The sequence below is a fragment of the Salvelinus alpinus genome, chromosome 5 (assembly GCF_045679555.1).
Source record: "Salvelinus alpinus chromosome 5, SLU_Salpinus.1, whole genome shotgun sequence".
NCBI classification, from domain to species: Eukaryota; Metazoa; Chordata; class Actinopteri; order Salmoniformes; family Salmonidae; genus Salvelinus; species Salvelinus alpinus.
Genome location: NC_092090.1, coordinates 8905553 through 8917915, shown reverse-complemented (window position 1 = coordinate 8917915; position 12363 = coordinate 8905553). Strand labels below are relative to the sequence as shown.

The 12363-nt window shown below is 44.6% G+C and overlaps 1 protein-coding gene across 1 annotated transcript; it reads right to left on the bottom strand.

Annotated features, from left to right (window-relative positions):
• Positions 1-311: 311 nt before the first annotated feature.
• Positions 312-12154, bottom strand: LOC139575475 (solute carrier family 66 member 2-like). The gene is made up of 5 exons (XM_071400475.1): positions 11653-12154; positions 11146-11413; positions 10786-10919; positions 10018-10234; positions 312-2843 (listed from the first exon to the last, which is right to left on the bottom strand). Exons 2-5 carry the CDS (start codon positions 11361-11363, stop codon positions 2669-2671), a joined length of 744 nt encoding a protein of 247 aa, XP_071256576.1. The 5' UTR covers positions 11364-11413; positions 11653-12154; the 3' UTR covers positions 312-2668.
• Positions 12155-12363: the final 209 nt, after the last annotated feature.

The following is a 12363-nucleotide window of genomic DNA, read 5'->3' as shown; positions in this document are numbered from 1 at the left end:
CAACATCTAGATAGATGACCCCCAGAATGACCCCCAGACAGGAACCTCCATATGTAGCATAGTGTATCAATACAACATCTAGATAGATGACCCCCAGAATGACCCCCAGACAGGAACCTCCATATGTAGCATAGTGTATTCAATACAACATCTAGATAGATGACCCCCAGAATGACCCCCAGACAGGAACCTCCATACGTAGCATAGTGTATTCAATACACCATCTAGATAGATGACCCCCAGTGTCGGTATCACAACGGTATATTAATATCTGACACTGAGGCAGAGGACAATAATAAGGAAACAAGAAACATGATGATGTCACATTTATTTTCATGAACAACACTTGTAAAAACACAAATTGTGTTCTTATCCTCGAAGTATACTTGAAGCAAGTAGTATGCATTACCGTGAAGACATGAAGCATTAAAGAAGAGCGAGGCGAGGACTGGCCGACCAATAAATAACTGTATCAACATCAAACTAAAACTTTTTAAAAAATAAACAGAGTCACAAAATATAAATATAACATTCAAAGGCAACATGGCAACTTAATAAATACTGAAGACTTCTCATACAACTCAAGTCAAAATAGCTCGAATAGAAAAACAAAAACGGACCAAATAAATACATGAATACATTCATGAGAAACCTGGCAACTTCATAAATACTGGGCTTCTCATGAAGATCAATCAACATGAGCTTGAATAGAAATGGTGTTGACTCCTGTGAGCTACACTGAGTGGACAAAATATTAGGAACACCTCTCTTTTGCCCTCAGAACAGCCTCAATTCGTCGGGTCATGGACTCTACAAGGTGTTGAAAGCGTTCCGTAGGGATGCTGGTCCATGTTGACTCCAATGCTTCCCACAGTTGTGTCAAAGTTGGCTGGATGTCCTTTGGGTTGTGGACCATTCTTGATACGAGTGTGAAAAACCCAGTAGCGTTGCAGTTCTTGACATACCCCGTTTAAAAGGCACTTTAATCTTTTGTCTTGCCCATTCCCCCCCTGAATGGCACACATACACAATCCATGTCTCAATTGTCTCAAGGCTTAAAAATCCTTCTTCAACATGTCGCCTCCCCTTCATCTACACTGATTGAAGTGGATTTAACAAGTGACATAAATAGGGGATCATAGCTTCACCTGGATTCACCTGGTCAGTCTATGTCATGGAAAGAGCAGGTGTTCCTAATGTTTTGTCCACTCAGTATATCTGCGCTTGGTATTGTAGTATATGACTGTTATGTCTGACTCATACTGGTGGCTCTTCCTGTGTTGACATGTGTTGTTGACCCTGTAGCTGTTGTCAGTAGACAGGAAATGCAACAAAACGCTCCCAAACTGACAGAAACAGGGAGGTACTATCTAAACTTGTTTCCAGTGTACCACAATAAACATGAGGTTTAACCTGGCCACATCTACATCATCTCACCTTAGTTGAGCACCTTCTACTCCTCTCCAAGCTAGGGTTAGTTAGGGCTAGAGTTAGTTAGCGTTAGAGTTAGTTAGGGTTAGAGTTAGTTAGGGCTAGAGTTAGTTAGGGCTAGAGTTAGCTAGGGCTAGAGTTAGCTAGGGCTAGAGTTAGTTAGGGCTAGAGTTAGTTAGGGCTAGAGTTAGCTAGGGTTAGAGTTAGTTAGGGTTAGTTAGTTAGTTAGGGCTAGAGTTAGTTAGGGCTAGAGTTAGCTAGGGTTAGAGTTAGCTAGGGTTAGAGTTAGTTAGGGTTAGTTAGTTAGTTAGTTAGTTAGGGCTAGAGTTAGAGTTAGTTAGGGCTAGAGTTAGCTAGGGCTAGAGTTAGCTAGGGTTAGAGTTAGCTAGGGTTAGAGTTAGCTAGGGTTAGAGTTAGTTAGGGTTAGTTAGTTAGTTAGGGCTAGAGTTAGTTAGGGCTAGAGTTAGTTAGGGCTAGAGTTAGTTAGAGTTAGCTAGGGTTAGTTAGGGCTAGAGTTAGTTAGAGTTAGCTAGGGTTAGTTAGGGCTAGAGTTAGTTAGGGCTAGAGTTAGTTAGAGTTAGCTAGGGTTAGTTAGGGCTAGAGTTAGTTAGGGCTAGAGTTAGTTAGGGCTAGAGTTAGAGTTAGTCAGGGCTAGAGTTAGTTAGGGCTAGAGTTAGTTAGGGTTAGTTAGGGTTAGTTAGGGTTAGAGTTAGTTAGGGCTAGAGTTAGTTAGGGCTAGGGTTAGTTAGGGTTAGAGTTAGCTAGGGTAGGAGTTAGTTAGGGCTAGAGCTAGTTAGGGCTAGAGTTAGTTTGGGTTAGAGTTAATCAGGGTTAGAGTTAATTAGGGTTAGAGTTAGTTAGGGTTAGTTAGGGTTAGAGTTAGTTAGGGTTAGAGTTATCTGGGGTTAGAGTTTGTTAGGGTTAGTTAGGGTTAGTTATAGTTAGCTAGGGTTAGTTAGGGTTAGTTAGATGGGGTTAGAGTTTGTTAGGGTTGGGGTTAGTTAGGGTTAGTTATAGTTCACTAGGGTTAGTTAGGGTTAGTTGGGGTTAGTTGGGGTTAGTTGGGGTTAGCTAGGGTTAGAGTTAGCTAGGGTTAGTTATAGTTCGCTAGGGTTAGTTAGGGTTAGTTGGGGTTAGTTGGGGTTAGCTAGGGTTAGAGTTAGCTCGGGTTAGAGTTAGCTAGGGTTAGACTTAGCTAGTGTTATCTAGGGTTAGACTTAGCTAGGGTTAGGGTTAGTTAAGCCAGTTTGTCCCAGGGGTCTTGGCTGTAGAGACACACTTGACAGAGGATAGCCAGATCCACCAGTACCTGAGTCAGCCCACACAACAGGAACTGGAGCGGGCTCTCCTTCAGGGCAAAGTAGGCCGTCTTGAAGCTGTCCCCGGCCATCCACAGTAGGACCATGTTCACACTGAAGACAGAAAACATAAGAAACAGGATCATTGACCATCACTTTGAATGACGTAGTCACTGAGCAGAGGAAACATGGCGCTGCACCTGTTTCCCTCCAGGTGGATCTCTGGATCGGTTGGAGCACCGTCATTTTACTGAAGAGGTCATTATTGATCATCAGTGTCAAATAGGTCTGACTGGTGTCTGAGGCACCCCAACATGGCCCTATGACACCCAGAAGGTCTGTAGGCCAGGCTGCCTGGTGTCTGAGGCACCCCAACATGGCCCTATGACACCCAGAAGGTCTGTAGGCCAGGCTGCCTGGTGTCTGAGGCACCCCAACATGGCCCTATAGTCCTATGACACCCAGAAGGTCTGTAGGCCAGGCTGACTGGTGTCTGAGGCACCCCAACATGGCCCTATAGTCCTATGACACCCAGAAGGTCTGTAGGCCAGGCTGACTGGTGTCTGAGGCACCCCAACATGGCCCTATAGCCCTATGACACCCAGAAGGTCTGTAGGCCAGGCTGACTGGTGTCTGAGGCACCCCAACATGGCCCTATAGTCCTATGACACCCAGCAGTTCTGTAGGTCAGGCTGACTGGTGTCTGAGGCACCCCAACATGGCCCTATAGCCCTATGACACCCAGAAGGTCTGTAGGCCAGGCTGACTGGTGTCTGAGGCACCCCAACATGGCCCTATAGCCCTATGACACCCAGAAGGTCTGTAGGCCAGGCTGACTGGTGTCTGAGGCACCCCAACATGGCCCTATAGCCCTATGACACCCAGAAGGTCTGTAGGCCAGGCTGACTGGTGTCTGAGGCACCCCAACATGGCCCTATAGTCCTATGACACCCAGAAGTTCTGTAGGCCAGGCTGACTGGTGTCTGAGGCACCCCAACATGGCCCTATAGCCCTATGACACCCAGAAGGTTTGTAGGCCAGGCTGCCTGGTGTCTGAGGCACCCCAAAATGGCCCTATAGTCCTATGACACCCAGAAGGTGTAGCAGAGTCCCCTTTAGGACTAGATAGCACACGGTGCCGGCTCCCCCTTGATGTGTACCGGAATCTTCTTTAGGTCTAGCTAGCATACGGTTACCACCACCTAATGTACTGGAGCGCACCTGCCTCCCGGAGTCATAGCATAAACATTTACCAAACAAAGTATAAAGAGGGATTCCTGCAGATGAATTGCGGGCTGCAGTCACAACTTTCTCCCTCTGCCAAACCACAAACTGGTATTAGCTTGGTATCTGTTCATGTAGTTTATTTGAAGGATTATTTATCTAATCCCATTTAAACAGAGAAGCATGGCATGGCTTCCTGTCTCACATCATCGTGACCTCAACTCTACAATGGCTGTTGACTTAACGGTGCTTCTTCACGATCATAACCAACAGGTTTTGGCAGACAGCCGGGTGTCATCTGAGCATTATTAGGAAACATCCCAAATTACAACTTATTCCCCAGATAGTGCACTGTGTAGGTGCATTGGATTATGGGTAGGGAATACTGCTGTCTGCCAAAACCTGTTGGTTATGATAATGAAGAAGCACCATGAAGTCAACATCCATTGTTCATCGACTACAGCTCAGCATTTAACCCTCCATAGTACCCTACAAACTCGACCCTGGGTCTCGACCCCACCCTGTGCAACTGGGTCCTGGACTTCCTGACGGGCCGCCCCCAGGTGGTGAGGGTAGGTAACAACATCTCCACCCCGCTGATCCTCAACACTGGGGCCCCACAAGGGTGCGTTCTCAGTCCTCTCCTGTACTCCCTGTTCACCCATGACTGCGTGGCCATGCACGCCTCCAACTCAATCATCAAGTTTGCAGATGACACTACAGTGATAGGCTTGATTACCAACAACGACGAAATGGCCTACAGGGAGGAGGTGAGGGCCCTCGGAGTGTGGCGTCAGGAAAATAACCTCACACTCAATGTCAACAAAACAAAGGAGATGATCGTGGACTTCAGGAAACAGCAGAGGGAGCACCCCCCTATCCACATCGACGGGACAGTTGTGGAGAAGGTGGAAAGTTTTAAGTTCCTCGGCGTACACATCACGGACTAACTGAAATGGTCCACCCACACAGACAGCGTGGTGAAGAATGCGCAGCAGCGCTAGGCCTATATGAATCCTATATAGTTTAGTCTCCCATTAGGCCTATATGAATCCTATATAGTTTAGTCTCCCATTAGGCCTATATGAATCCTATATAGTTTAGTCTCCCATTAGGCCTATATGAATCCTATATAGTTTAGTCTCCCATTAGGCCTATATGAATCCTATATAGTTTAGTCTTCCATTAGGCCTATATGAATCCTATATAGTTTAGTCTCCCATTAGGCCTATATGAATCCTATATAGTTTAGTCTCCCATTAGGCCTATATGAATCCTATATAGTTTAGTCTCCCATTAGGCCTATATGAATCCTATATAGTTTAGTCTCCCATTAGGCCTATATGAATCCTATATAGTTTAGTCTTCCATTAGGCCTATATGAATCCTATATAGTTTAGTCTTCCATTAGGCCTATATGAATCCTATATAGTTTAGTCTCCCATTAGGCCTATATGAATCCTATATAGTTTAGTCTCCCATTAGGCCGATATGAATCCTATATAGTTTAGTCTTCCATTAGGCCTATATGAATCCTATATAGTTTAGTCTTCCATTAGGCCTATATGAATCCTATATAGTTTAGTCTCCCATTAGGCCTATATGAATCCTATATAGTTTAGTCTCCCATTAGGCCTATATGAATCCTATATAGTTTAGTCTCCCATTAGGCCTATATGAATCCTATATAGTTTAGTCTTCCATTAGGCCTATATGAATCCTATATAGTTTAGTCTCCCATTAGGCCTATATGAATCCTATATAGTTTAGTCTCCCATTAGGCCTATATGAATCCTATATAGTTTAGTCTCCCATTAGGCCTATATGAATCCTATATAGTTTAGTCTCCCATTAGGCCTATATGAATCCTATATAGTTTAGTCTCCCATTAGGCCTATATGAATCCTATATACAGTGAGGGAAAAAAGTATTTGATCCCCTGCTGATTTTGTACGTTTGCCCACTGACAAAGAAATGATCAGTCTATAATTTTAATGGTAGGTTTATTTGAACAGTGAGAGACAGAATAACAACAAAAAAATCCAGAAAAACGCATGTCAAAAACGTTATAAATTGATTTGCATTTTAATGAGGGAAATAAGTATTTGACCCCCTCTCAATCAGAAAGATTTCTGGCTCCCAGGTGTCTTTCATACAGGTAACGAGCTGAGATTAGGAGCACACTCTTAAAGGGAGTGCTCCTAATCTCAGTTTCTTACCTGTATAAAAGACACCTGTCCACAGAAGCAATCAATCAATCAGATTCCAAACTCTCCACCATGGCCAAGACCAAAGAGCTCTCCAAGGATGTCAGGGACAAGATTGTAGATCTACACAAGGCTGGAATGGGCTACAAGACCATTGCCAAGCAGCTTGGTGAGAAGGTGACAACAGTTGGTGCGATTATTCGCAAATGGAAGAAACACAAAAGAACTGTCAAACTCCCTTGGCCTAGGGCTCCATGCAAGATCTCACCTCGTGGAGTTGCAATGATCATGAGAATGGTGAGGAATCAGCCCAGAACTACACAGGAGGATCTTGTCAATGATCTCAAGGCAGCTGGGACCATAGTCACCAAGAAAACAATTGGTAACACACTACGCCGTGAAGGACTGAAATCCTGCAGCGCCCGCAAGGTCCCCCTGCTCAAGAAAGCACATATACATGCCCGTCTGAAGTTTGCCAATGAACATCTGAATGATTCAGAGGACAACTGGGTGAACGTGTTGTGGTCAGATGAGACCAAAATGGAGTTCTTTGGCATCAACTCAACTTGCCGTGTTTGGAGGAGGAGGAATGCTGCCTATGACCCCAAGAAACCATCCCCACCGTCAAACATGGCGGTGGAAACATTATGCTTTGGGGGTGTTTTTCTGCTAAGGGGACAGGACAACTTCACCGCATCAAAGGGACGATGGACGGGGCCATGTACCGTCAAATCTTGGGTGAAAACCTCCTTCCCTCAGCCAGGGTATTGAAAATGGGTCGTGGATGGGTATTCCAGCATGACAATGACCCAAAACACACGGCCAAGGCAACAAAGGAGTGGCTCAAGAAAAAGCACATTAAGGTCCTGGAGTGGCCTAGCCAGTCTCCAGACCTTAATCCCATAGAAAATCTGTGGAGGGAGCTGAAGGTTCGAGTTGCCAAACGTCAGTCTCGAAACCTTAATGACTTGAAGAAGATCTGCAAAGAGGAGTGGGACAAAATCTCTCCTGAGATGTGTGCAAACCTGGTGGCCAACTACAAGAAACATCTGACCTCTGTGATTGCCAACAAGGGTTTTGCCACCAAGTACTAAGTCATGTTTTGCAGAGGGGTCAAATACTTATTTCCCTCATTAAAATGCAAATCAATTTATAAAATTTTTGACATGCGTTTTTCTGGATTTTTTTGTTGATATTCTGTCTCTCACTGTTCAAATAAACCTACCATTAAAATTACAGACTGATAATTTCTTTGTCAGTGGGCAAACGTACAAAATCAGCAGGGGATCAAATACTTTTTTCCCTCACTGTAGTTTAGTCTTCCATTAGGCCTATATGAATCCTATATAGTTTAGTCTTCCATTAGGCCTATATGAATCCTATATAGTTTAGTCTCCCATTAGGCCTATATGAATCCTATATAGTTTAGTCTTCCATTAGGCCGATATGAATCCTATATAGTTTAGTCTCCCATTAGGCCTATATGAATCCTATATAGTTTAGTCTTCCATTAGGCCTATATGAATCCTATATAGTTTAGTCTTCCATTAGGCCTATATGAATCCTATATAGTTTAGTCTTCCATTAGGCCTCTATGAATCCTATATAGTTTAGTCTCCCATTAGGCCGATATGAATCCTATATAGTTTAGTCTTCCATTAGGCCGATATGAATCCTATATAGTTTAGTCTCCCATTAGGCCTATATGAATCCTATATAGTTTAGTCTTCCATTAGGCCTATATGAATCCTATATAGTTTAGTCTTCCATTAGGCCGATATGAATCCTATATAGTTTAGTCTTCCATTAGGCCGATATGAATCCTATATAGTTTAGTCTTCCATTAGGCCTATATGAATCCTATATAGTTTAGTCTCCCATTAGGCCTATATGAATCCTATATAGTTTAGTCTCCCATTAGGCCTATATGAATCCTATATAGTTTAGTCTCCCATTAGGCCTATATGAATCCTATATAGTTTAGTCTCCCATTAGGCCTATATGAATCCTATATAGTTGTCTCCCATTAGGCCTATATGAATCCTATATAGTTTAGTCTCCCATTAGGCCTATATGAATCCTATATAGTTTAGTCTCCCATTAGGCCTATATGAATCCTATATAGTTTAGTCTCCCATTAGGCCTATATGAATCCTATATAGTTTAGTCTCCCATTAGGCCTATATGAATCCTATATAGTTTAGTCTCCCATTAGGCCTATATGAATCCTATATAGTTTAGTCTCCCATTAGGCCTATATGAATCCTATATAGTTTAGTCTCCCATTAGGCCTATATGAATCCTATATAGTTTAGTCTCCCATTAGGCCTATATGAATCCTATATAGTTTAGTCTTCCATTAGGCCTATATGAATCCTATATAGTTTAGTCTCCCATTAGGCCTATATGAATCCTATATAGTTTAGTCTCCCATTAGGCCTATATGAATCCTATATAGTTTAGTCTCCCATTAGGCCTATATGAATCCTATATAGTTTAGTCTCCCATTAGGCCGATATGAATCCTATATAGTTTAGTCTCCCATTAGGCCGATATGAATCCTATATAGTTTAGTCTCCCATTAGGCCTATATGAATCCTATATAGTTTAGTCTCCCATTAGGCCGATATGAATCCTACCATTGAATCACATCTCATGAGTAGCAGACCCTTTTCCTTTCTTCCTGGACCAATCAGATGTGACTAAACCTAGTGTGAAGTTACCAGGTTGTTAGCTAGCTAGGTAACATGACGTTGTTCGTTATCAAACCAATAATTAGCGACCCGGGATTAGTTTAAAACCGCCCGCGACATGGTTTTGTGAAATTATATCAAATGCGCACGAAATCGTGCAGAAAAAAGGTAGTTCTGGTAATATTGGTCATGTTTTTTGAGACGAGGCGTTTTCTTTGCTGTAACGCTGGAGGCTGTCGCGCTGCTGTGCTCCATTTATCCTCTGGCACGCAAGAGACTGTGTGACAGGCTAGCGAACTTGCAATTGCAAAGCCTACTCAGACTGGCCCGTGCTCTTGGTTATACCAGGCAATTAAATGATACAATGTATCAACTTGGCTCGCTCCAATGTATAACATGTTCAAATGTAACAACAAAACACTCATCAGGGTCTGCATCCCTGTTCGCCATCACGGCTAAATTATATTATAAAACCGAGGGAGGAATAGATCGATATGAAGAGCGGACGGAGAGAAGCAGGTGAGTGAGGCTGGTAGGGGATGCTGGTAGGGGATGCTGAGAGAAGCAGGTGAGTGATGGCTGGTAGGGGATGCTGAGAGAAGCAGGTGAGTGAGGGCTGGTAGGGGATGCTGAGAGAAGCAGGTGAGTGATGGCTGGTAGGGGATGCTGAGAGAAGCAAGTGAGTGAGGGCTGGTAGGGGATGCTGAGAGAAGCAGGTGAGTGATGGCTGGTAGGGGATGCTGAGAGAAGCAGGTGAGTGAGGGCTGGTAGGGGATGCTGAGAGAAGCAGGTGAGTGAGGGCTGGTAGGGGATGCTGAGAGAAGCAGGTGAGTGATGGATGGTAGGGGATGCTGAGAGAAGCAGGTGAGTGATGGCTGGTAGGGGATGCTGAGAGAAGCAGGTGTTATGGCTGGTAGGGGATGCTGAGAGAAGCAGGTGAGTGAGGGCTGGTAGGGGATGCAGAGAGAAGCAGGTGAGTGAGGGATGGCAGGGGATGCAGAGAGAAGCAGGTGAATGAGGGTTGGTAGGGGATGCAGAGAGAAGCAGGTGAGTGAGGGCTGGTAGGGGATGCAGAGAGAAGCAGGTGAGTGAGGGCTGGTAACCTTTATCCGAGTAGAGCAGGTACATTTCCTGGAGAAAATGTGTTTGCTTCCTCAGCCTCACCTCATGCCGGTGGTGGAGTGGTTGCGTTGGTTCTGGAGCAGCTGTGGTAGCCCCAGCATGGCCTCCGTCAGCACGGCCAGGAAGCCCAGGGACTCCACAAACAGAGAGGAGTCCAGGAGGATAAGGGTGGTGAAGGCACAGGGCAGCGTGAAGGCCAACATGAAGATGAGGTAGTCCTCAAAGCCATCCCAGTTCCAAAAGAACCGGGGGTCCAGATCTGATAGAGAGAGAGAGATGGGGTGGATGGAGTGAGAGAGCGAGACAGAGACACAGACAGACAGAGACACAGACAGACAGAGACACACAGACAGACACACAGACAGACAGACAGACAGACAGACAGACAGACAGACAGACAGACAGACAGACAGACAGACAGACAGACAGACAGACAGACACACAGACAGACAGAGACACACAGACAGACACACACAGAGAGACACACAGACAGAGAGACACACAGACAGAGAGACACAGACAGAGACACAGACAGAGACACACAGACACAGACAGAAGGTAAATAATGGAAGGTTATCGTTTCCTCTTTCCTCCCCAATATCTCCCTCCAGTGGTAAAACAATAGAACAGCTGCAGAGGTGGCTGGATGGTTATTAAATGGTGGATAGATGGGTGATAGATGGCTGTCTTATGGTTTTTAAATGGTTGTTGTTAGCCTTTGCCACAAGCTTTCAACGTAACCAAAGCCTGGAGCCAAAGTCAGATGTCTGTTAGATAGTTATTCTATGGGTGCTATAGGGTTGCTGTTACCTGTGATGTGGTGCTGTTTGGTGCTGATACGGTTGGTGTTCTGTACAGAGCAGCAGAGGTTGAGCATCACCAGCATGGTGAGAATCATCACCACACTCTGCAGGAGCAGAGTCACCTCAAACTGCTTCCCAAACCTGCAGGTGTGAAAACACACACACACACACAAACAAACAGGCAGACGCACACACACATACACACACACAAACAGACAAATGCACACACACACACACACACACACACACACACACACACACACACACACACACACACACACATTAGCAGAAAACCTGACACTGCATTACCTCCAGGTAAACTTTACCCACACCCACACCCCCCTCCCCAACACCCAAACCCACTCGCCAGAAGAGGATGCGGAGGATGTTAGCGACCAGCAGAACCAGGCAGACGCGTGTAGAGAAGCCGTCTGTGTTCTTGGTCCGAAGGATCTGCTGGTACTGTGAGGCGTAGGGTAGAGCCCCTCCAACCACCATCACACAGGACGTCAGCCAGTCCAAAGAGCGCCACAGGGTCCCCACATCTCCCTCCTCCTCATCACCCAGACCCAGTCTGTTGTCCATGTCTCTCACAACTCATTGAACACCACAGCACAGCTTTCCTCCAGTAGACTCTGATCCAATGAACATAATGTCAGACTTTAGTTCCGTTAGTTCAATTGTGCATATAGGTAGGCCCTAAACAGAATGTGTAAGATTTTGTTGTAGTTTATTTAAATGCACTTTTTAACTGCAAATCAGTCAGACAAACTGTAACCTATTTCAACGTTGAAACTTCTGCTGAGCTCTTATTCTGGCATAAAATACAAATCAACACGAGGTGAGAAATAAAAACGGACTGTAGCCAACCTACCTATTTGATAGGGAGGCTTTTGTTAATCAAAGCCAGGATAAGAAAAAGTGAAGAGTTGAGTGAATTCAACCGGCAGAAAATAAATGGCGATTAAATAGATGTGCTTTTCATCAACAAAATCGAGGAGGATGCAATTTCCTTTCAAATATATATTTCCTACTAAATGCTTGTTCGCCATGCATCATGTTCCAAGTTCCAAATACTCACTAATGTTGTTGCATTATTTTATAAACGCTTCTAATCCAATACCGTTTGCTCGTTTCCCGTTTTGGTAAACTCGCGAGATTTAGCATGCGCATGCTTCACTGTTTACTCGTTGGGGGTCTGTAGCTCGTCAGTGAGGGATTCGATTAGTCTCGCTCTGGCACCCGTGTTTGCGTGTTTTCCACCGGTTCAAAGTTGATTGCATTTGGAACCAGGCTGCCTCACGGGCATGAGCCAGGTGCCATGCTCTGACCATCAGACGGCGAAGTCGGCTCAAAACAAAAGTTTGGTAATCAAGCACGTGTAGTAATTAGTTAGAGTATGCATTTTTTCCATGTGATTGCTTTTGATAAAAACGCTTTATCTGCCAATCCTAATTAAAACTAGTTAGAAAATGTATTTTATTGGAAAATATAAGCTGTATGTTTCTGGACGATGCACCATGCTGCCTTGTTGACAACATGACCAAGCGGTGCACATTACTGTTCCATTTGAGAAGGGCGCTCC